Here is a 26,612-nt window from a genome sequence, read left to right as displayed (position 1 = left end):
CGACGTTTCGGGCATGAGCCCTTCTTCCATAGTGTGGGGACCAGAACTGCCCACAGTACTCCAGCTGTGGCCTCACCAAAGTCCTGCACAACCCCAACATCACCCCTTTGCTTTTATCACCCATACATGACTAATAACGGCAGGTGTAAGAAGGGCTTATGCCCGAAACGTCGATTCTCCTGCTCCTTGGATGCTGCCTGACCTGCTGTGCTTTTCCAGCAACACATTTTCAGCTCTGATCTCCAGAATCTGCAGTCCTCACTTTCTCCTAGAAGCTTGTAGTAGAAGGCTGGATTATGTGATTGGAGGCTGGTGACCGTTAACATTCCACAGGGAATAGTGCTGGGTCTCTTATTGTTCTTGATATTTATAAATGATATAGAATGGAATTTGGGAAGTTTGATAAGTACGTAGTCACAGATCCCTGAAGATGGCAGGAAAGGTTAGCAGGCTGGTTAAGGAGGCATATGAAACACCTGCCGTTATTAGTCATGTACGGGTGATAAAAGCAAGGGGGTGATGTTGGGGCTGTGCAGCACTTTGGTGAGGCCACAGCTGGAGTACTATGGGCAGTTCTGGTCCCCACACTATGGAAAGGATATGATTGATCTGGAGGGGATTCAGAAGAGATTTAGCAGGATGTTCCCTGGGGTGGAGCAGTTCAGTGATAAAGGGAGACTGGATAAACGCTGATTGTTTTCTTTGGAGCAGAGAATGCTGTGGGGGTGATCTGACAGAAGTGGATAAGATTGTGAGGGGCATGGACAGGGCAGATAGAAAGCAGCTGTTGCTCTTAGTTGAAGGGTCAGTAACAAGGGGGCATAGTTTAAGTGTAAGGCAGGAGGTTTAGAGGAGATTTGAGGATTTTATTTTCATTTAGAGGGTAGTGGGGGTCTGGAACACACTGCCTGGGAGGATAATTGAGGCAGGTAACCTCACAACCTTTAAAAAGTAGCTGGATTAGCCACTTGAAGTGCTGGACTAATGTAGATTTGATGCAGTATTGATGTCAGTGCCCACTTGTAGGGCTGAAGGGCATCTTCTGTCCTGTATGATTCTGTGGATCTATATTAACTAGTCACTCAGGCATACTGGCTCAAACACATTCTCTGCAGTTCAACAATGTCTCAATGTATTCAGCTGACCTGTTAAATTATGGATGTTGTTCTCCTTGAAACTAAATATAAAATTGAAAATGGGTTTGGTCTTTAAAGAACTCTTTGACATCTACAGAGCTCCAGTTCTGAGGAGTGACTCCCAGGTATTTAGGTGGATGTACATCCCAATGACTGGGAATTGTGTCAAACAACACGTCCCATTGGCCATTCACAGCGGGTTAGCGATTTTTGAGAAAGTTTGTCGCTCAAGTTGATGAGAAGTCTGTGAGTTAGTTCACTGAGATGAAAGGCTTGTTTTCAGATGTTTCGTCACCATGATGCGGTAACATCATCAGTGAGAGTCTCCGGTGAAGTGCTGGTGGTATGCCCCGCCTCTCTATTTATAGATCTTGGTTTCTTAAGGTGGATGATGTCATTTCTGGTTCTTTTTTTCAAGGGGAGGTAAATAGGATCTAAGTTGATGTGTTTATTGATGGAGCTCTGGTTAGAATGTCATGCCTCTAAGAATTCTCGTGCGTGTCTTTGTTTCGCCTGTCCTAGGATGTGTGCGTTGTCCCAGTCAAAGTGGTGTCCTTCTTTACCTGTATGTTTGGAAACCAGTGAGAGTGGGTGGTGTCTCATGGTGGCCAGTTGGTGTTTGTGTATCCTGGTGGCAAGTTTCCTGCTAGTTTGTCCAATGTGGTGTTTTTTACAGTGTTTGCATGGTAGCTTGTAAATTACGTTAGTTTTGCTGGTAATAGCTAATGGATCCTTTAGGTTCATTAGTCGCTGTTTTAGTGTGTTGGTTGGTTTGTGGGCTACCACGATGCCAAGGGCTCTAAGCAGTCTGGATGTCATTTTTGATATATCTTTAGTGTAAGGTAATGTGGCTATAGGTTTTGGTTGCGTTGTGTCTGCTTGTTTGGGTTTGTTTCTGAGGAATTGGTGGATTATGTTGGTTGGGTATCTGTTTTCTTGAAAACCTTGTATAGATATTTCCCTTCTGTGGGTAGCAAGCCGCTCATGCTCAAACAGCCCAGGCCCACAAGCCGCAGAAAGGTATGTCCAGAATTACAGAATTGTTAAGGCACCAAAGGAGGCCATTTAGCCCATCATGACAACATCCACTCTCCAAGTGAGCAGCATTACCTAAAGCCAATCTCCTGCTATTTCCCCCATACCTTCATGCACTATTTCTATCCAAAAAATCATCCAATGTACCTTTTGGATGCCTCAATCAAAACTGCCTCTCCCACGTTTCCAAGCAGCCATTCGGTACCCTAACTACTCGCTGGGTGAGAAAGGTTTTTCTCACATTCGGAGATCATAAATGGAAATTCCATCATCTTTCTTTCAGCATTTTTTGATGGTGGCACAGTGGTTAGCACTGCTGCCTCACAGCGCCAGAGACCCGGGTTCAATTCCCGCCTCAGGCGACTGACTGTGTGGAGTTTGCACATTCTCCCCGTGTCTGCGTGGGTTTCCTCTGGATGCTCCGGTTTCCTCCCACAGTCCAAAAATGTGCAGGTTAGGTGAATTGGCCATGCTAAATTGCCCGTAGTGTTAGTTGAAGGGTTAAATGTAGGGGAATGGGTCTGGGTGGGTGCGCTTCGGCGGGTCGGTGTGGACTTGTTGGGCCGAAGGACCTGTTTCCACACTGTAAGTAATCAAATCTAATCTAATCCCTGAGGTAGATGCAGTGAGGATTACATTTTGTCCTTCGGTAACAAAAATACATGTTGACAAGTTACTGTATTACTGTCTTACTGGGAATTCAGAATGCTGAGCAAAAGCAGAATGGATAACAGATTATCAACATTTATCAGTTTGCGTTCCTCCTGGTCTTTCAGTTTCAGATTGAGTTTTGAGGTTGAATAATCTTTGCTTTTCACAAAATTGAGTTTTGGAGGGGAACTTGCAATGGATGGTGTTCCAATGTATCTGCTGCCTTTGTCTTTCCAGTGAAAATGGTTGTGGGTTTGGAAGGTGCTGTCTAAGGATCTTCAGTGAATTTCTGCAGAGCATCTTGTAGATGGTACACACTGCTGCTACTGAGCGTTGGTGGTGGAGGGAGGGGATGTTTGTAGCTGTAGTGCCAATGAAGCAGCTGCTTTGTCCTGGATGGTGTTGAGCTTCTTGAGATTTGTAGATTTGTTCGCCAAGCTGCTGTGATTTTCTGCACAGCTCGCTCCGTGGGGAGGTGACTTAACCAGACTGGGAACTCCAAGAGCACTATCCTCAGGTACTTATGGGACAAATCTAAAGTAGAAAACACCACATGACCAGACATGATAGTGACCATACCGTACATCAAAAACATTTCAAAGATAACTACCCGACTACTCAGACCTCTGGGAATCTTAGTGGCCCATAAACCAGTAAACACCTTCCACCAGCTCCTCACACAAAGGTTAATGACCCAACACCCACATCCAACAGGGCAAATATCATCTACACGATACCCTGCCAGGCACTGTGAGAAACACTACAAAGGACAAACAGGAAGATAACTGACCGTACGAGTGCCCCAACATCCGCTCGCCACCGTCAGGCACAACCTGTACTCTCTCATTTCCAACCACGCAGATGACAGAGGATACAATCTCAACTGGAACAATGTAACCATCCGAGAACAGGCAACACAGAGACACACCAGAGAATTCCTTGAAGCCTGCCACTCCAACTGGAACTCAGCTCAATAAACACATCGAACTGGACCCCGTATAAAAACCACTCAGATATGGAACTGAAAGTACTGGAAAACAGAGACACATCTCTGTTACCCAAGCAGGGCAGGCCACCAACGCTTCACCAGAGGCGCATTGATGATGTCACGGAGCAAGGTGATGAAAAGTCTGCGGGAAACCGCATCAGCTACGACCTCACCCACAACCTGACCTACAAATCTTTTCAAAAGCTCTAAGTTTTCTGAATGTTGTTGGAGCTGCACCCATCTGGGCAAATGAGGAGTATTCCATCCCACTCCTGAGTTGTGCCTTATATCCTAGCCTCTGACCTACTCTTGGAGCCGCTGTGTTTATATGGATCATCCAGTTGAATTTCTGGTCAATGGCAACCCCAGAATGTTGATAATGGGGGATTCAGTGATGGTAACACCATTGAATGTCAAGGGACAATGGTTAGCTTCTCTCTTTTTGGAGATGGTCATTGCCTGGCATTTATGTGAAGTGTACGCTACCTGCCACTTGTGTCAGGGTGTCATGTAACCTGGGGGAGTGTTTGCAGGTGATGTTCTCCACAAGTGCTGCTCTTCCATGTTGCTAGCAGCACAGCTCAGGAGTTTGGATGATGCTGGCGAAGGAAGTGTAGCAAGTCATTCCCAAGTTCCAGAAAATTCAAAGTGTACAGAAATCAGGAAACTTGCAAAGTTGCATTTCCTACAGAAAATAAAAGTGTTTTCTGTTTCCCTGTTGGCTTAATTACACAGCTGGAAGAGTTTGATGGTCCCTCTAATAGTTTCTCTGGTGCTAGCTGGGGATATTTGGAACCAGATTTGGGCATTTTGTGGTCCACTGGAGCTGTTAATAACTTTTCCGTTGTGTAGCTATCCTGGCGTACTTGGCAAAGATATGAAATGACAATCCTCTGCCTGAGAGACCAAGTTATAAAAATGTTTTGGAACATCACCACATTATGCCTGTATTTTGACTCGATTGATTTTAGCTTTTTTCCCTCCCTCACAAATTTCAAGAAGTTTTCTTTTGCTTTGATGGGATGCAGTTAAAACTCAGGAAAGGCAGAGCTGAATTCCAGAGGTGAGGTGAGAGTGATAGCCTTTGATATCTGGATAGCATTTGACTGAGTGTAGCATCAAGGAGCCCAAACAAAGAGTTAATGGGGCAGGGGGTAAACTCTCCGCTGGATGAAGCTTTACCTGACACATCGGAAGAAGGTTGTGGTTGTTGGAGGTCAGTCTCAGCTCCAGGACATCTGTGAGTGTTCCTCAAGGTCGATTTTTTCTTTAAAAATCCACTTGTTTAGAAATCTTATGATTATCCTCTGGAGCAGATGGGGCCTTCAGTCTCAAATGGAGGGTCTCTACCACTGTACCACAGTGTCCCCTTCGCTCCTCAGGGGAGTGTCCCAGGCCCACCCATCTTGAGCTGCTTCATCAATGACCGTCCCTACATCGTAAGATCAGAAGTGGGATTACGCAGTGTTCAGCACCTTTTACAGCTCCTCAGTTACTGAAGCAGTCCACGTTCAAATGCAACAAGCCCTGGATAATATTCAATCTAGAGCTGGTAAATGGCAAGGAACATTCCCACGACACAGTCCAGGTAGCGAGAGAGAATGTGAGCCCCCTCCCTTTGGCATTCAATGACATTACCATCACTGAACCTCCATTATTGAAACATATTAAAATGTGTTGTAAGGTGGCTATTTCTTTGTTGAATGATGTTTGCAAAACCAAGAACAGTTGTTTCCATTTCACAAGAAAATATGCAGGTACCTTACAGAAGTTGCATTAAATGTTTACAAAATGCAATCAGATCTAACAGTTTATAAATGTCAAGACATGTTTAATTGGTTGAGAGCTTTTTTTATCATAAAATTATTGAAATGACACAGTGCAGGGCCTGGGAAGGGGAAGTGGGCTCTGTTTTGTTCAGGCTCTGGCATCAGTTCTGAGGAAAGTGGAGGCTATACCATTTTGGGACAAACTCAGAAGTCACACAAACACCAGGTTATAGTCCAACAGGTTTATTTGAAATCACAAGCTTTCGGAGCACTTCCCCTTCATCAGGTGAAGTGAACTATGAATCTGCACCCCAAGGTTTCATTGTTCGGCAACATTCACCAGGACCTTACCATTGAGTGTATAAGTTCTGTCCTTCTTGATATCAATTCCAAAAAGCCAAATTTTCCAACCAATCTCTGCTCTTCAATGCTGTACTTTGGAATTCCCCAGCTCTCCTCAATGCGGTGCTGCAGCCAGAACAATGCATAGAAATGTAGAAGATCGGAACAGGAGGTGGCCATTCAGCCCTTCGAGCCTGCTCCACCATTCATCACAATCATGGCTGATTGTCCAACTCAATAGCCTATTCCTGCTTTCTCCCCATAATCTTTGATCCCAATCATCCCAAGTGCTATATCTAGCTGCCTCTTGAGTACATTCAATGTTTTGGCATCAACTACTTCCTGTGGTAATGAACTCCACAGCATCCCCACTCTCTGGGTGAAGAAATGTCTCCTCATCTCCATCCTAAATGGTCCACTGTGAATCCTCAGAAGGTGACCCCAGGTTTTGTGCACTCCCACCATCGGGAACTTCCTCCCTGCATCTACCCTGCCTTGTCCTGTTAGAATTTCATACGTCTCTACAAGATCCCCCCCTCATTCGTCTGAACTCCAGTGAAAACAATCCTAACCTGGTCAACCTCCCCTCATACGTCAGTCCCACCATCCCCTCACTGCATTCCCTCAAGAGCAAGAGCATCCTTACTCAGAAAAGGAGACCAAAACTGCACATAATATTCTAGGTGTGGCCTCACCAAGGCCCTGTATAACTGCAACAACACATCCCCGCTCCTGTACTCGAAGCCTCTAGCAGTGAAGGCCAACCATGTGCTGCATCTGTAGGCTTCAAGGTCCCAGCTCACAGATCAGACCAAGGACACGCTCCAGCTCATGGATCAGACCAAGGACACGCTCCAGCTCACGGATCAGACCAAGGACACGCTCCCAGCTCACGGATCAGACCAAGGACACGCTCCAGCTCACGGATCAGACCAAGGACACGCTCCCAGCTCACGGATCAGACCAAGGACACACTCCAGATCACGGATCAGACCAAGGACACGCTCCCAGCTCATGGATCAGACCAAGGACACGCTCCAGCTCACGGATCAGACCAAGGACACGCTCCAGCTCACGGATCAGACCAAGGACACGCTCCAGCTCACGGATCAGACCAAGGACACGCTCCCAGCTCACGGATCAGACCAAGGACACGCTCCAGCTCACGGATCAGACCAAGGACACGCTCCCAGCTCACGGATCAGACCAAGGACACACTCCAGATCACGGATCAGACCAAGGACACGCTCCAGCTCACGGATCAGACCAAGGACACGCTCCAGCTCACGGATCAGACCAAGGACACGCTCCAGCTCACGGATCAGACCAAGGACACGCTCCCAGCTCATGGATCAGACCAAGGACACGCTCCAGCTCACGGATCAGACCAAGGACACGCTCCAGCTCACGGATCAGACCAAGGACACGCTCCCAGCTCACGGATCAGACCAAGGACACGCTCCAGCTCACGGATCAGACCAAGGACACGCTCCCAGCTCACGGATCAGACCAAGGACACACTCCAGATCACGGATCAGACCAAGGACACGCTCCAGCTCACGGATCAGACCAAGGACACGCTCCAGCTCACGGATCAGACCAAGGACACGCTCCCAGCTCACGGATCAGACCAAGCCATCCCTCAGGGCACCTCGCTCACTCACTCAGTGAATACTGGGATTCTCACAGCATCCCTGCTCTGACCTGCCTGGCCTTTCAGCAGGTTGCCCCTCAGCCTGAGCCCCTTTCTGAGTGTTCCCAGGATCAATGCCCTGCCTTAACGTGCTGTTTAGCACAGACTCATGGCTCGCAGCTTGTCCTGGTCATCAGCACATTCTCCCCGTGCCTGTGTGACTTTCCTGCGGGTGCTCCGGTTTCCTCCCACAGTCGAAAAATGTGCAGGTCAGGTGAATTGGCCATGCTAAATTACACATAGTGTTAGGAGCAGGGGTAAATGTAGGGTTGCGCTTCGGCGGGTCGGTGTGTGTCTTGTGTGTGTGCGTGTGAGAGTGTGTCTGTGTGTGTGCATGTGGGAGTGTGCGTGTGTATGAGGGTGTGTGTGTGTGTCTGTGTGTGCGTGTGCGTGTGAGATTGTGCATGTGTGAGTGACGGTGTGTGTATGTGGGTGTGTGTCTGTGTGTGTGTGTGTGTGTGTGGGAGTGTGTGTGTGTGTGAGTGTGAGGAAGGGCCTGTTTCCACACTGCAAGTAATCTAAGTAATAAGTCTAAGTAATAGCAAAGATCCCTCAAGGCAGTGCGTTATCAACCACATACCCACGGCATGTAGCTGCATCCTACACAGCACACACTGAAACTCACACTCACACACACGCAGAAACACACACTCACACTCTCTCTCACACACACACACAAACACACACTCACACTCACACACTCACACACACTCACATACACACAGACACACACCCACACAGACACGCACCCACACACATCCACCCTCACTCACACAAGCACACTCTCACACGCACACACACAGACACGCTCTCACATGCACACACCGACACACTCTCACACGCACATACACAGACACACACACTCACTCTCACACATACACTCTCACACACACACACACACACACCCTCACTCACACACACACACTCACACTCTCTCACATACACACATACTCTCACACACACACCCTCACTCACACACACACACTCACACTCTCTCACACACACACACGCACAGACACACACACACAAACAGACACATATGTGCTCACACTCACACACAGACACATACACACACACTCACACTCTCTCTCACACACACACACACACTCACACACACACATACACACACAGAGCTTCACACTCACACATGCACACACACACACACATACACCTCGTGTGCATCAATTGAAATGTCATGGTTGATGGTCAGAGGGAAGCTATCTTCAGTCAAGAGGAGTGGCTATCAGAGAGTCAGGGTTTTCCTGGAGAGTCAGTCAAGGACACTGTCCAATATTAATCAGCCGTTAGGGATGGCCGTGCTCATTCTGATCGAGGTTTGGCTCTTCCTGCCCTACTACAGGCTTTCCAGGAATGAGACGAAGGGGCATTGAGTGAGATGAAAGTAACTGGCACACTTGATAGTGCTGGTACAGATAGGGAATTCATAAGGCCATAAGATATAGGAGCAGAATTGGGCCATTTGGCCCATCAAGTCTGATCCACCAGTTGATCTGATATGTTTCTCATCCCCATTCTCCTGTCTTTTCCCCATAACACTTGATCCCCTTACTAATCAAGAATCTATCTCTCTCTGTCTTAAATACTCTCAGCGACTTAACTGGATTAACTCAGAGTTCTGAGGAAGGGTTACTGGACCCAAACCATTAACTCTGATTTCTCTCCATGGATGCTGCCTGACCTGCTGAGCTTTTCCAGCAAAGTCTGTTTTTGTTTGTTATCTGGGTTGTTATCTCGAGCCCCTTCACCAATCTTCACTGAAGGAGGTGTTCCTCCAATCACAAAAATTAATTAGCAGACTTTTGCTGAACCTAACAAGGCTGTGGCTTATCAGGTCATAGAGTTGTACAGCATGGAAACAGACCCTTCGGCCCAACTCTTCCATGATGGCCAGGTTTCCCAAACTGAACTTATCTCATTTGCCTGTGTGTGGCCCATATCCCTCTAAACCATGCCTATCCATATACCCATCCAAATGCCTCTTAAATGTTGTAATTGTACCAGCCTCCACCACTTCCTCTGGCAGCGCATTCCCTATACATACCACCCTCTGTGTGAAAAAGATACCCCTGAGGTCCCTTTTAATCTTTCTCCTCTCAACTTTAACCTACGCCCTCTAGTTCTGGACTCCCTTACCCTGGGAAATAGACCTTGGCTATTCACTGTATCTGTATCCCTCATGATTTTATAAACTTCTATGAGGTCACCCCTCAGCCTCTAACAGTGCAGGGAAAACAGCCCCAGCTTATTCAGCTTCTCCCTATAGCTCAAATCCTCCAACCCTGACAACATCCTTGTAAATCTTTTTTGAGCCCTTTCAAGTTTAATAGCATCTTTCATACAGCAGGGCAACAGAATTGTACAAATGTTGCCTTACTGATGTCTTGCATGACATGATGTCCGAACGCCTGTACTCAACGCTTTGAGTTGACTAGCGTTTTCCTCTTGTTTATGACAATGAAATTCTTCAGCACAGGAGAGACCATCATTTCTCTGACGTTCCATTCCAGCAAGTGAGACCAGCTGAGCACACACAACTCTCCCATAACAGTCATTCTAATGTGACAAAACAAACCAGGACAGTTACAATTACAGGGTGATGAATGCGAATATAAATACTGGATGAGCATCCAGACAGGAGCCAAACTGGAAAAGAAGGAAAAAAGAAACTACTACAGATGCTGGAAATCCGAAACAAACACAGACTCCTGGGGAAACTCAGCAGGTCTGGCAACATCTGCGCAGAGAGAGACAGAGTTAGTGGTTTGAATCAAATATGACTCTTCCTCGGAACTCCAGTTCTGGGTTTTGAAGGAACTTATGTTTCAGTGAAGTGGGAATTGGTGAGACCACATCTCAAACACTCAAACTGTGCAGTTCTGGTCGCTTTTTTTCAAGGAAGGATGTAAATATATTGGAGATGGTTCAGAGCAACTAGATTAGCTCAGGACATTTAAGGTTTGTTTTGTAAAGAAAGATTAGATTTATCCTCTCTACAACTGAGATTAAGACCGTGAGAATTAGGGACAGCAATAGGCCATTCGATCCCTCGAGCCTGGTCTACCATTCAGTGGGATCATGGCTGATCTGACATTCCTCACATCTCCTCTCCTGCCCTTTCCCCATAACCCTTGATTCCCCGGCTGGCCAAGAATATCTCTATCTCAGCCTTAAATATACACAAGGACTCTGCCCCCACAGCTCTCTGTAGGAAGGAGTTCCAAAGACTCTCAACCCCCTGGGAAAATGGTAAGAGATCAAACTGAGGTGTAGAAGGTACTAAGGTGGTTTGACAAAGTAGAGAGGATATTTCTCCTTGTGGGACAATCTGGAACGAGCAGTCAATGTTTTCAGATAAGGGGTTGTGAATCTGTGGAATTTCCTACCCCAAGTGAGGTGGTTGCTGGGACATTGACTAAACTTAAGGAGGAGATAGACTGATGTTTAATTAGTAACGGGGTCAAAGGTTATGGAGAGAGGGCAGGAACGTGGATTTGGGGCTGAGGTGAGATCAGCCATGATTGTATCAAATGGTGGAAAAGGCCCAAGGAGCTGAATGGCCTCCTGTTGCTCCTAGCCCTTATTCTTACATTCCACCATGGACCTAATGGCCTGAATGGCCTGTCATTGTGCTGTGTACACACACTCACACTCACACACACACACACACACACACACACACACACACACATACAGACACACACACTCACACACACACACACACACACACACAGACACAGACACACACACAGACACACACACGCGCACACACACGCACACACAGACACACACACAGAGACACACACGCACACACATGCACGCACATGCACACAGACACGCACACACACACACACACACACACACACACACGCGCACACAGACACACACACGCACACACACACAGACACACACACACACACACACACACACAGACACACATTGTACTGTAAGTGGGATGTGGTTTCTCAGATTCATAGACAGGGAAGAAACAATTGTAGCTTTGAGGTTGTCCTCCTATCAATGGCGATAGGAGACGTTTTTGGTACATTATTTAATTTCATGCCATCCTTAATCTCCTCACAAATGAAACAGACAAACCTGTGCAGCAGGAACTGTTCAAATGCCATCTGATTTTTTTTCCCATCCAACGCACTTGAAAGCTAATCAGGCTCTCTTTAATATTTTAGTACTTAGTAATAACTTGTTAAAGTGTTCCTTTCACGGAAATTGCATGTACCATGGTTGTGATTTTATCTGTCGCTTTCAAATCTGCGATAATGCTGCCTGAGCTGGATTTACAGACAACCTGATGTGGGTTATACACAGACACACAAACACACACACACAAACACACACACACACACAAACACACACACACACAAACACACACACACAAACACACACACACATACACACACAGGCACACACACAAACACACAGACACACAGACACACATACACACACAGACACACAGACACACAGACACACACACACACACACACAGACACACACAGACACACACACAAACACACAGACACACAGACACACACACACACACACAAACACACACAAACACAGACACACACACAAACACATACACACACAGACACACACACAGACACACACACAGACACACACACACACACACACACACAGACACACACACACAGACACACAAACACACACACACAGACACACTCACAAACACACACATACACAGACAAACACACACACAGACACACAAACAGACAGGCACACAGACACACACAAACACACACACAGACAGACAAACACACACACAGACACACAGACACACGCACACAGACACACACACAAACACATACACAGACACACAAACACACACACACAGACAAACACACACACACAGACAAACACACACACAGACACACACACAAACACACACACAGACACACAAACACACACACACAGACAAACACACACACAGACACACAGACACACGCACACAGACACACACACAGACACACACACAGACACACACACAAACACACACACAGACACACACACACACATAGACACACAGACACACACACACAAACACACACACACAGACAAACACACACAGACACACAGACACACAAACACAGACACACAGACACACAAACACACACACACAGACACACACAGACACAGACACACAGACACAGACACACACACACACACACACACACACACACACACAGTTGTTAAGAAAGCATATGGTGTTTTGGCTTTCATTAACAGCGGGAATAGAGTTTTAAGAGCCACAAGGTTTTGCTGCAGCTCTACAAGTCCCTGGTGAGGCCACACTTGGAATATTGTGTCCAGTTCTGGTCGCCCTACTATAGGAAAGATACAAGAGGCTTTGCAGAGGGTGCAAAGAAGGTTTACCAGGATGCTGCCTTGACTGGAGGGCTTGGCTTACAAAGAGAGGTTGACTAAGCTCAGACTTTTCTCTCTGGAGAGAAGGAGGAAGAGAGGAGACCTGATCGAGGTGTACAAGATAATGAGAAGCATGGATAGAGTCAATAGCCAGAGATTTTTCCCCAGGGCAGGATTGACGGGTACGAGGGGTCATAGTTTTAAGATATTAGGAGAAAGGTATAGAGGAGACATCAGAGGAATGTTCTTTACGCAGAGAGTTGTAAATGCATGGAATGTGTTACCAGTGGTGGTGGTGGAAGCAGAGTCATTAGGGACATTAAAGCGACTGCTGGATATGCTCATGGATAGCAGTGAGTTGAGGGCAGTGTAGGTTAGGTAATTTGATTTTAGATTAGGAATAATCCTCAGCACAACATCGTGGGCCAAAGGGCCTGTTCTGTGCTGTGCCTTTCAATGCTCTATATTCTATCCCCTCCTCTCTTGTCTCTTCCTCCACTTCTCCTCTTACTCCTCCCCCTCCTCCTCAACCTCCATCTCCTGCTCCCCTTCACTTCCCTGCCCCTCCTTCCTCTCCCATCTTCTCCATCTCCCATACATCAAGCCGTCCCCTTCCCCTTCACTTTTCCACCATTACCGTCCACCCCCCCATCCCCCACCCTGTACCTCCTCACCCCTCCCCGATGTCTCACCCCCTTCCACCTCCTGTCCTTCTTGACTCTTTCTCCTCCCTTCCCCCTCAGCCCCCCAGCTCCTCTCTATGTCCTGACTCCTCCTCTCTACATTCCTCCCCTACACCACACCCCAGCTCCTCTTCCCCATTACCGCCTCCCTCCACACTCCCCTCGTCCTGCTTCCCTTTTGCACCCCAACTCAGCCCTCCTGCTCCCCTCCCCCCTCCCACCTTGCCCATCCCTGCCCATTCACATCGGTCCCTTTGAAGATTGTCCCTGATGTGGACATGGATTAGTAGTGCTGGAAGAGCACAGCAGTTCAGGCAGCATCCAACGAGCAGCGAAATTGACATTTCGGGCCTGAAACATCGATTTCGCTACTCCTTGGATGCTGCCTGAACTGCTGTGCTCTTGCAGCACCACTAATCCAGGATTTGGTTTTCAGCATCTGCAGTCATTGTTTTTACCCTGATGTGGACATGGTCTAAACTGCCCCTTTAGTGATTCCCCTTTAGACTAAACTGGATTTCCAGCTCGCAGTCAGCTCCATCAGGCGTGGGTCAGAACCCCAGGGTTTGCTTTTGCACCTTCACAAGTCAGCTGTCCAGTGAACCCCCAGAGGAGCCTCCCTGGTGACCCAGGATACGTCCAGGACATGTATGTTAGCCCTCACTGTGAGTGGACTGGAGTTCCCAAGTAGGGACGTCTTACTGCAGTGATACAGGGCCCTGGTGAGACCCACAGCGGGAGTAGTGTGTGTGGTTTTGGTCTCTTTCCCTAAGAGAGGATAGACTCCCCATCGAGGGGATAGAGCGGACGGGTCACTCAGCTGATAGTTGGGATGGCAGCACTGTCCTATGGTGAGAGGTAGGTTTGACTGGGCGAGTACTCACCAGAGTTTTGAAGGATGGGGGCGATCTGGTTGAAACATATAACATTCTAACAGCGCTGGACAGACTCAGTGCAAGGAGGATGTTTCCCCTGGGTGGGGGAGTCTAGGATCTGGGGGGGGGGGGGGGGGGTGCGGAGGTCAAAGCCTCAGGATATGGGGTAGACCATTTTGGACTGAGATGAGGAAACATATCTTCACTCAGAGGGTAGTGAACCCTGTGAAACTCTCGACCTCAGATGGCTGCTTCACTGAAAATGTGAAGTAAAGAGATTGGTCATTATTTCTTAGATATTAAAGACAACAACTTGTTTGGGGAGAAAGTGGAAATATGGCGTTGAGATCGCAGATCCACCTTGATCATATTGAATGGTGGAGCAGGCTGAAGAAGCTAAAGGGCTACTGATTGCTACATTTCTATAACGTGAGGCCTCAGCAGTTTGAAAAAAAGGCACATTGAGCCAATCCTACTCAACAATTGGATTAGGCCGAAGCCATTTGTAACAAAGCTGATATTCAATTGCATTTCTCTGAAGGTTAACACCCAATTAGCTCTCACTTGCTGCTGGAGTGGGTGCAATTTAACTTGGAGGGATCTTGATTTGATTGTGGAATCAATACAAAGTAATGTAAGGGAATGTCAGAAAGTGCTTAGGAGTCAAACGAAAACAGACAGGAAAAGGGTAAAAAATAGTGATGTGGATAAAAAAGACATCAAAGCAAGTTAGTGGGAAGTTGTGTGTGGAGGCGGAGGAGATTGGTGAGACACTAAATCAATAGTTTTCGTCAGTATTCACTCAGGAACAGGACACTGTTGCCGATGTGAATATTGAGTCACAAGTGATTAGAATGGATGGCCTTGAGGTACATAGGGAAGAGGTCTGGGGAATACTGGAAAGGATGAAAATAGATAAGTCCCCTGGGCCTGATGGCATTTATCCTAGGATCTTCTGGGAAGCTAGGGAGGAGATAGCGGAGCCATTGGCCTTGATTTTTATGTCGTTGTTGTCTTTGGGAATAGTGCCAGAAGACTGGAGGATAGCGAATGTGGTCCCCTTGTTCAAGAACGGGAGCAGGGATAGCCCGAGTAACTGTAGGCCAGTGAGTCTCACTTCTGTTGTGGGCAAAGTCTTAGAGAGAATTGTAAGGGATAGGATTTATGAACATCTGGATAGGAATAATGTGATCAAGGATAGTCAGCATGGTTTTGTGAAGGGCAGGTCGTGCCTCACAAACCTTATTGAATTCTTTGAGAAGGTGACCAAGGAAGTGGACGAGGGTAAAGCAGTAGATGTGGTATATATGGATTTTAGTAAGGCGTTCGATAAGGTACCCCATGGCAGGCTAATGCAAAAACTACGGAGGTATGGCATTGAGGGTGCATTAGAGGTTTGGATTAGGAATTGGCTGGCTGGAAGGAGACAGAGGGTAGTAGTTGATGGTATAGGTTCATCTTGGAGCGCAATTACTAGCAGTGTTCCACAAGGATCTGTTTTGGGACCATTGCTGTTTGTCATTTTTATAAATGACCTGGAGGAGGGGCTTGAAGGCTGGGTGAGCAAGTTTGCGGATGACACGAAAGTCGGTGGAGTTGTGGACAGCGAAGAAGGATGTGGCAGGTTACAGCGGGATATAGATAAGTTGCAGAGCTGGGCAGTAAGGTGGCAAATGGAATTCAATGTAGCTAAGTGTGAAGTCATTCACTTTGGTATGAGTAACAAGAAGATGGATTACTGGGCTAATGGTAGACTACTTGGTAGTGTGGATGAGCAAAGGGATCTTGGTGTCCATGTACACAGATCTTTGAAAGTTGCCACCCAGGTAAATAGTGCTGTGAAGAAGGCATATGGTGTACTGGGCTTTATTGGTAGAGGAATTGAGTTCCGGAGTCCTGAGGTCATGCTGCAGTTGTATAAGACTCTGGTGCGGCCTCATCTGGAGTATTGTGTGCAGTTTTGGTCGCCATACTACAGGAAGGATGTGGAGGCATTGGAACAAGTGCAGAGGAGGTTCACCAGGATGTTGGATTAGTGGTGCTGGAAGAGCACAGCAGTTCAGGCAGCATCCAACGAGCAGCGAAATCGACGTTGATGTTGCCTGGTATGGTAGGAAGATCGTATGAGGAAAGGCTGAGGCACTTGGGACTTTTCTCATTGGAGAAAAGAAGGTTTAGGGGAGATTTGATAGAGGTGTACAAGATGATTAGGGGTTTAGATAGGGTTGACAGTGAGAACCTTTTCCCGCGTATGGAGTCAGCTGTTACTAGGGGACACAGCTTTAAATTAAGGGGTGGTAGGTATAGGACAGATGTTAGGGGTAGATTTTTTACTCAGCGGGTTGTGAGTTCATGGAATGCCCTGCCAGTAGCAGTGGTGGACTCTCCCTCTTTATGGGCATTTAAGCGGGCATTGAACAAGCATATGGAGGTTAGGTAGGCTTCGGTCGGCGCAACATCGGGGGCTGAAGGGCCTGTACTGCGCTGTATTTTTCTATGTTCTATGTTCTATGTTCACTCTCTGAATCCAAAGATCTAGGCTAAGGATCCAGGGAAGATGAGTTCAAATCCGAAGACAACAATTGGAGAATTTAAATTCAGTTTAATGTTGTAAATCTCCACCTGGAGAGGTGGTGTCAGTAAAGGTGACTGGGACCAGGAGGGGAGCAAGCCAGATCCTGGGCCTGGCTATGACTCCAGTCTCCATACCAACATCCTCTTTATGGACTCAGACTGCCTTCATTCTGCACAAAAGCTGAGTTCTACAGCCTACAGCCTCCATCCTGGGTGGGGCAGATGGTTCTTGACGATGGGGCTGGGAACTTACTGTCATGGAACAAGAGGAGGCCAGGGACCCTTAACCCTGTCCCACCATTCAATAAGATCGGGGCTAGTCTGAGTTTAACCTCAACTCTGCATTTCTGCATATCCCGCAATAATCTTTCACCCACTTGGCCATTGAGAATCTATCTATCGATCACTGCCTTTTGAGGAAGGGAATTCCAAAGACTCACAACCCTCTGAGAGAAAGTAATGAAAGCAACAAATGGTGTAGATCACAGTGGGCCAGACAGCATCCAGGGAGAGAGAGCAAGCTAACGTTTTGAGTCTATATCGGAGCTGAAGGAAAGTGTGAGGGGAACAGCATTTATGCTGTAGTTTGGGAGGGGTGGGGGTGGCAGTGGTGGGTGTAGGGTGCTGTTGGGGAAAAGATGTTGATAGTTCAGATGAAGTGATCAAAATGTGAGAATGGCAGACCGACGGTGTGCCTCCTCCTTGAAAGGTCAGTGAGTGGAATGGGGGAAGGGGAGGACATGATAACAAGCTAAAAGAAAGGGAAGGAATGGGAGTACATAGAACATAGGACATAGAACCTAGAACAGTACAGCTCAGTACAGGTCCTTCAGCCTTCGATGTTGCACCACCCTGTCATACTAACCTGAAGCCCATCCCACCTACACTATTCCATGTACGCCCATATGCCTGTCCAATGACAACTTAAATGCACTTAAACTTGGCGAATCTACTACAGATGCAGGCGAAGCATTCCATACCCTTACTACTCTCTGAGTACGTTTACAATGTGAAGGGGTCAAACTCAATATTAAGTCCAGAAGGTTGTCAAGTGCCTAGTGTGAATGTGAGATGTTGTCCCTCCAGTTTGCGCTGTGTTTCACTGGAACAGTGAAGCAGACTGCAGCAGACTGACCCTTCTCCACACAAACCCACTATCCCCATGACTGTAATCCTGAATTTGCCATGACCATAACCTACACATCCCTGGGCACTATGGGCAATTTAGCATGACCAATCCACCCTAACCTACATATCCCTGGACTTTACGGGACAATTTCCCATGGCCAATCTACCCTAACCTGCACATCCCTGGACACTATGGGGTAATCTCCCATGGCCAATACACCCTAACCTGCACATCCCTGGACACTATGGGGTAATTTCCATGGCCAATCCACCCTAACCTGCACATCCTTGGACACTATGGGGTAATTTCCCATGGCCAATCTACCCTAATCTGCACATCCCTGGACACTATGGGGTAATTTCCCATGCTGAAAATGTGTTGCTGGAAAAGCGCAGCAGGTCAGGCAGCATCCAAGGAGCAGGAGAATTGACATTTTGGGCATAAGCCCTTCTTCAGGAAAGAAGGGCTGAAGAAGGGCTTATGCCCGAAACGTCGATTCTCCTGTTCCTTGGATGCTGCCTGACCTGCTGCGCATTTCTAGCAACACATTTTCAGCTCTGATCTCCAGCATCTGCAGTCCTCACTTTCTCCTTGGTAATTTCCCATGGCCAATCCACCCTAACCTGCACATCCCTGGTCACTATGGGATAAGTTCCCCATGGGGAGAAAGTGAGGACTGCAGATGCTGGAGATCAGAGCTGAAAATGTGTTGCTGGAAAAGCGCAGCAGGTCAGGCAGCATCCAAGGAGCAGGAGAATCGACGTTTCGGGCATCAGCCCTTCGTCAGGAAGGGCTGATGCCCGAAACGTCGATTCTCCTGTTCCTTGGATGCTGCCTGACCTGCTGCGCTTTTCCAGCAACACATTTTCAGCGCTAATTTCCCCACGGCCAATCCACCCTAACCTGCACCTCTTTGGACTGTGAAGACACGGGGAGAATGTGTAAACTCCACACAGACAGTGACCTGAAGGTGCAATCGAATCCAGGTCCCTGACACTGTGAGGCAGCAGTGCTAACCACTGATCGACCATGCCACTCTAAAATGACACACTGTTCTCCAGGTGTGGTCTCACCAAGATCCTGTGTAAATGGATGTCCTGAAGTCTTCATCATGAAGGGCAGCACCTCATTTGTCGACCTCACTTCTTGCTCCACCTCCTGCGGCGGCTAGTGTACAAGGTCACCCAGGCTCAATGCTCCTCTCCACTTTTACAATCCCTCCTTCCGATGTACCTTTCCAGAAGAAGTTGGCTTCATGTTCCTTGAGCTGGTCCTTTCCCTGCCCACAAGTTCTACTCTCAGAAACAAGGTTAATGTCAGATTTACGGACCCACAATTGCCTGTTGGGAGGGAATTTCTAGCGACAGTGAAGGAACAGCGACATATTTCCAAATCAGGATGGGGAATGGCTTGGAGGGGAACTTCTGGGGGTGGTATTCACATGTATCTGCTGCCCTGTGTGGGTTTGGAAGGTTTGAGCTATAGGGAGAGGCTGAATAGGCTGGGGTTGTTTTCCCTGGAGTGTTGGAGGCTGAGGGGTGACCTCATAGAGATTTATAAAATCATGAGGGGGCATGGTTAGGGTAAATAGACAAGGTCTTTTCCCTGGGGTGGGGAGTCCAAAACGAGATGGCATAGCTTTAGGGTGCGAGGGGAAAGATATAAAAGGGACCTGAGGGGCAAACATTTTCACACAGAGGGTGGTATGTGTATGGAATGAGCTGCCAGAGAAAGTGGTGGAGGCTGGTACAATTACAACATTTAAAAGGCATTTGGATTGGTATATGAATAGGAAGGGTTTGGAGGGATATGGGCTAAATGCTGGCAAATGGGACTAGGTTTATTTAGAATATCTGGTCGGCATGGATGAGTTGGACCGAAGGGTGTGTTTCCATGCTGTAAACCTTTATGACTCTATGACATGTAACACGATGACAAAGTTCTTCTGATAACTGCTCAGGAAGACATTCTGGGATGTTTCTGCTGCATTTAACTGATTAAAGAGATGTGAATATAAGTCATGCCTTTGTGATACTAACTGAAAGGTTGGTAAGTCTGAGGGTTTCAGGTTAATTGTGGCAGAAAAGCCTCTCTTTTACAGACCAGGTGACATTATGAGTGAAGCCTTTTTACCGGCTGGGTTGATCTAGACTCCATTATGCAAGTTTATCAATATTGCATGAAGCAACAAGCATTAATGTGTCAGTGATGCATTATTTACTCAGCTAAGTACAAAAAAAGCCGGGTAGCAAAACAAGAGGGAAGGTTCTGAAGCCCTGGGACTGTGAGAACCTGTCAGAGCTCTCAGTGTGAACAGCATCTCCATTTGTTTCTCTGTTTCTCCTGTAGAGGTTTCCCAGGCCCAGGTCCTGGTCCAGGATGAAGAACTCGGAAGGTCACCATGAAGCTTTGGCAGCCCCACCTGTCACTCTTGCCACCCCAGCTCCAGCGGGTAATGCCACAGAACCCATCGCTAGCCAGGCTGGGGGAAAGGAAGACGGTTTCTCAAAGGTGAAAGAGAAATTCATGAATGAGCTGAACAAGATTCCACGTGAGTAAAAGAGGATGTTACCGTCACTGTCTCATTGAGGCTCCACACACCCCGACCCCCACCACCAACCCTGGGAATTTCCAATTGTCTGAAACAAAAAATGTATATATTCTGCTTTTAAAGACACAGAGAGAGAGAGAGAGAGAGAGAGAGGAGCCAAGTTGTTCTTTTACTCTCGGGGGGAGATTGTGCAACTTTAGAACTGTTGATCTCAGAGGGCGTTGGTTGCAGGGTCAGTGAATATTTTATTGAGCAGATGCAGCTGGATTGCTGTTGGGCAGGGAATCGAGGGGTAAATGAGGATGTGGAATTTCTAACGTAAACAGACCAACCATGACACAACAGATCAAAGGGCAGAGTGGCCTCCTGCTACTCCTAAGTCCCTTTTTGCTATTTAATATCTCAACTGGTTTTTACATGGTGGTTGATTTTCACACTGTTTGACCCAGACAGTGGAAATGGAGTAGGTGTCCTGTTAATCTCTTACTGTACAGAAGGTCATTCAGCCCATCATTGCAACTGTTTTCAAGAGGTGTCCAATGTGTCCCTCTCTAACACCCTCCAAATTGATCTGGTTCAAGTATTAATCAAGTATAATTTTCTTCAGTGTTGCAATAAGCTCAAAACCCTGCAGATGTTGGAGATCTGAAGCAGAGAATGCTGGAGAAACTCAGCAAGTCTGTGGGGAGAGAGAGAAACAGATTTCAAGTCCAGTTTGACTCTCCTTTTGAAGAAGTCAGGTTGGACTTGTTAACTCTTGGTTTTTTTGTTTATCTACAGAAGCTGCAAGCCCAGAGACTGGAGTGTCTCCAGTATTTCACTTCACCATTGAACCTGCTTCCAGTCTCTCAGTCAGTGCCTTCGAGGCCACTGCCACCTGTTGCGTTGCAAAATATCTCCTCACCTACCCCGACAACCACCCCTCCGCCAGCACCCCACCCCTCACACCCACCCTTGTTCTTTTGCCAATTATCTTTGATCTGTTGTCCCTGGTTACTGACCCTCCGGCTGATCCAGGTGTATATTTTTTATCTGTTGCACAGGCAGCTCTATTGTACCTCCTCACCTCAGTCAGTGAGCAAGGGACAAACAACTGTAGTGAGACTCAGGACGTGTCATGCTGAGGGGCTTCGACATTTCACCAAAACCCAATCAGTGGAAAGGCCAAAGTCAAATTTTTAAATACTACCTCACAACTGTTTGTAACCCGGGAAGAAGGAAACATAAGAGCAGAAGAAATAACAACAGGAGTAGACTATTCAGCCCCTCAGTCATGCCTCACCATTCTATAATATCATGACTGACCTCCCCCAGGCTTCAACTCCTCTTTTGTACCAGCTCCCCATTGCTCAACTCCCTGATATTTCAAAAACTCTATGGACTTCCACTTTCTGTGGTATGCATTGTGTCACTGAGCTACAAATGACCATAGGGACATCTAGAATTCTGATGACCTTCCCAAAAACCCAGCTGTGTTGGCATGGGCGTCTTTAATGCACTACCCCTACACCCCACACCCACTTCCAATCCACTACTGATGGTGAATATTCTCGAGGTAAATGGTCACATGATGGTGAAATAATTAGCATGTGTTTATTAGTAAATACAGCCCCACTCTGTTGGTTCAGTTCACCATCTGTCAGGCTGCAGGAAGATGAGACAATGAAACAATGGCCGTTCAACACTCAGCTCACCTGTGAGTTAGACATTGCACCTTTGTCAAGTACCAGTCAAAACAAAACATAACTCAGGAGACATTTTCACCTTTTTCATGTTTTCAACAATCTCAGATTGTCCCAAAGCATTTTGCAACAAAGGAAATACTTTTTCAAAAGCCATTATTGCTCTAACACAGTAAAGTACTTGTTGCTGATATTGGGATCTTGCTGTACACCATTGGCTTCTGTACCTGTCTGACTAACAGTCACCACAGTTCCAATTAATTGTGTGAAATAACATGCAAGTGTAGCAAGTTTACAGGAATCGAACACTAGCTTATATTGTAAGAGGCTTTGAGTACAGAAGCAGCGGGGAGGTGATGGCCTAGTCGTACTATCACTGTGCTGTTACCACAGAGACTCAGGTGATATTCTGGGACCCGAGGTTCAAATCCCACCACAGCAGATGGTGGGTCTTAAATTTGCTAATTAAAGGAGGAAAATCAGGATTGGAGAGTCTAATAATGACTCTGAATTGATTGTTGAAAAACCCATCTGGGTCACTAATGTAAGGAAATTTCCATCCTTACCAGGACTGGCCTACATGTGACTCCAGACCCACAGTCAATGTAGCTGACTCTGAACTGCCCTCTGGGTAATTAGGGATGAGCAATAAATATTGGTTCAGCCAGCAATGCCCTCATCCTGTGAATTAATTTAAAAAGGAAAGTATAAAATCCTTCTTCCTTTGTCCAGGGGTCAAACAGCTCCTGGAGCACTGTGCAGTTTTAGCTTCTTTACCTCAGGAATGATATTATTGCTGTAGAGGGAGCACAATGAAGGTTCATTTGACTTATTCCTGGGATGATGGGACTGTCCAATGGTGAGAGATTGGGAAAACTGGCCCTGTATTCTCTAGAGTTTTGAGGGATGAGGGTGATCTCATTGAAACCTCCAAAATACCCCCTTGATAGAGGGGGTAGATGTAGGGAAGATGTTTTCCCTTGGGTGGGGAGTCTAGAACCAGGAGAGAATGCTTAAATAAGGGGGATTCTGTTTAGCTCTGAGATAAGGGGAATTTATTTGACTCAAAGGGTTGTGAACCTTTAGAATTGGCTATGCCAAAGGCTGTGGGAGTTAAGTCATTGAGTATGTCCCAGGTCGAGATTGACAGACCAGTGGTGTGCAGGATGATGGGGGATCATGTGGGTGAAAGGCATTAGAGTGTTCAATCAGTCATGATTGGTGGGGGAGGGGGCAGAATTAATGGGTTGAATGGTCTACTCCTGTTCCTAAGTTCCTATGAAGTGCTTTTGTATATATCAGAGAGAGCTGATGGGGTAATGTTTAAACACAACCTCTATCTCTCTTTCCTCCATCAGTATTAACAGCTGGGGAAATCTATCCTCTCTCAGCTTTCTGAGACTGGACTCATTGTTCCAGGAATGTCTCACCTGTCTACCACATGTGCCCTCAGAGACTATAAGTTTTCTTCGAGGAGTTGAAAGGGTTCAGAAAAGATTTACAAGGATGTTGCCAGGGTTGGAGGATTTGAGCTATAGGGAGAGGCTGAACAGGCTGGGGTTGTTTTCCCTGGAGCATCGGAGGCTGAGGGGTGACCTTATAGAGGTTTACAAAATCATGAGGAGCATGGATAGATGAATAGACAAACTCCCCTGGATTCGGGGAGTCCAGAACTAGAGGGCATAGGTTTAGGGTGAGAGGGGAAAGATATAAAAGGGACCTAAGGGACAGAGGGTGGTGTGTATATGGAATGAGCTGCCAGAGGAAGTGGTGGAGGCTGGTACAATTACAACAGTTAAAAGGCATCTGAATGGGTAGATGAATAGGAAGAGTTTAGAGGGACATAGGCCAAGTGCTGGCAAATGGGACTGGATTAATTTAGAATATTTTGTTGGCATGAACAAGAAACTTCTGAAAACAGACGTCAGGGAAACTTCAGCAATGCAATCCGGGACCTTTTGGATTGTCATTAAAAGGGAATCCCACACACGAGTGGGTTTTGTGAGGATTCAAATCTGCCTGAGTACCCATTCCAGCCAACAGGTGACAGGCGTTAGTCATGTGCTGAAGCTGGAACAGTGACAGAGTCATGGGAAGAGGCCCATAGCCCCGAAAACCTGCTCCACCATTGAATGTTTAACATTTAATCAATGTCCATTTAACCACCTTGAGACCCTTATCCTTAACACCTTTCCCTAACAGAGATTTCACAGCATCACACAGCAGAGAGGGGCAAGAGGGCACCCCTGATGACCTTCCCAAGATCTGGCCCTCAATCAACATCTAAAGAAAGTGATGATCTGGTCACTATCACATTACCCTTTGTCTTGTTGTTTCTTGCTTTGAAGTTAAAGAAATTAAGTTAAAACCAAGCTCTTAGATCCAAATTTTTCATCATCTCTGCTAATATCTACTTAAGTGATTGTTTAGATTATTAACACGACAGTTTATCGTGTTAAAGGCTCTATATAAATGGAAGGTACTGTTAGTTTGATAGTAAATCTTTGTGCAGTAGAAAGCAGGTTGTTCTGTAGCTGAAACCGATTCTTCTGAATTTTGTATGGAGGAAGTGTACATAAGAGATGGGCAATCTCATTACTGTCCTGAGTGGGATTGTGTGGAAACGTTGCCAGGCTTTGAAAACCTGACTGTCCATCCGAAGTGGATGTGGGTTGACTGAACTACTCTCTAAAAGCCTCTCCAAATACAAAGTACTTATTATAGAAACTCATAAGTGCATTATCGTTCCAAAATGTTCTGCCCGACGACAGGAACTCTTATATGATTGGCTGAGCAACTAGTTTTACACGGATCACTTCAGTTAAAGCTTAAATCTCTGACATCAGTTGGGAAACTCTTAGATTGTTATATCTGCATTGCTTTATCTCCCAGGATCATTTATTAGTCATGATGTGGAGGTGCGATGTTGGACTGGGGTGGATAATGTCAGAAATCACACGTACCCAGGTTACCGGTTTATTTGGCAACACTAGCTCTCAGACCGTAGCCCTTTCCTCAGGTGATGTCCCTGACCAGCACTCCAAGAGCTTATGATTTCAAATTAACCTGTTCGACTATAACCTGGTGTCATATGACTTCTGTGTCAAGAGTGTGGTAAAGCACAACAGGTCGGGCAGCATCCAAGGAGCAGGAGAATTGACATTTCAGACATACGCCCTTCACCAGAAGGCATGTGAAACATTTTCAGCTGGAGTGTGAGGTGGGTCAGACTGGGTCAGCATGGGTCAGGGCAGAACAGGGTGGATCAGGGTGGGTCAGGGTGGGTCAGGGTGGGTCGGAGCGAGTCAGGGTGAGTCAGGGTGGGTCAGGGTGGGTCAGGGTGGGTCAGGGTGGGTCAGAGTGGGTCAGAGTGGGTCAGAGCGGGTCAGAGCGAGTTAGTGTGGGACAGGGTGGGTCAGAGTGGGTCAGGGTGGATCAGGGCGGGTCAGGGTGGGTCGGAGTGGGTTAGAGCGAGTCAGGGTGGGTCAGGATGGGTCAGAGTGGGTTAGAGCGAGTCAGGGTGGGACAGGGTGGGTCAGGGTGGGTCAGAGTGGGTCAGAGCAGGTCAGGGTGGGTCAGGGTGGGTCAGAGCAAGTCAGGGTGGGTCAGGGTGGGTCAGGGTGGGTCAGAGTGAGTCAGGGTGGGTCAGGGTGTGTCAAAGTGTGTCAGAGTGTGTCAGAGTGTGTCAGGGTGGGACAGGGTGGGTCAGGGTGGGTCAGGGTGGGTCAGGGTGGGTCAGGATGGGTCAGGATGGGCCAGAGTGATTCCGGATGGGTCAGAGTGAGTCCGGTCAGGGTGGGTCAGTGTGGGTCAGGGTGGGTCAGGGTGGGTCACAGTGAGTCGGGATGGATCAGAGTGAGTCGGGTGTGTCAGGGTGGGTCAGGGTGGGTCAGGGTGGGTCAGAGTGGGTCAGGGTGAGTCAGGGTGGGTCAGGGTGGGTCAGGGTGAGTCAGGGTGAGTCAGGGTGAGTCAGGGTGGGTGAGAGTGGGTCAGGGTGGGTGAGAGTGGGTCAGGGTGCGACAGAGTGGGTCAGGGTGGGTCAGGGTGGGTCAGGGTGGATCAGGGTGGGTCAGAGTGGGGCAGAGT

General features: G+C 47.3%; 1 protein-coding gene across 3 annotated transcripts in view; it reads left to right on the top strand.

The window, feature by feature from the left end:
• Positions 1 to 26,612, top strand: part of syt1a (synaptotagmin Ia) — a 604,743-nt gene that overhangs the window by 478,421 nt on the left and 99,710 nt on the right. For all 3 annotated transcript variants that reach the window (XM_072552044.1, XM_072552043.1, XM_072552045.1), the window contains one exon: positions 20,643 to 20,844. In XM_072552044.1, the coding sequence (XP_072408145.1) occupies positions 20,643 to 20,844 (202 nt within the window). The remainder of the gene's footprint in view (positions 1 to 20,642; positions 20,845 to 26,612) is intronic.

Source organism: Chiloscyllium punctatum, chromosome 32 (assembly GCF_047496795.1).
Source record: "Chiloscyllium punctatum isolate Juve2018m chromosome 32, sChiPun1.3, whole genome shotgun sequence".
Taxonomy (NCBI): Eukaryota; Metazoa; Chordata; class Chondrichthyes; order Orectolobiformes; family Hemiscylliidae; genus Chiloscyllium; species Chiloscyllium punctatum.
This window is presented reverse-complemented; position numbering and strand designations above follow the sequence as displayed.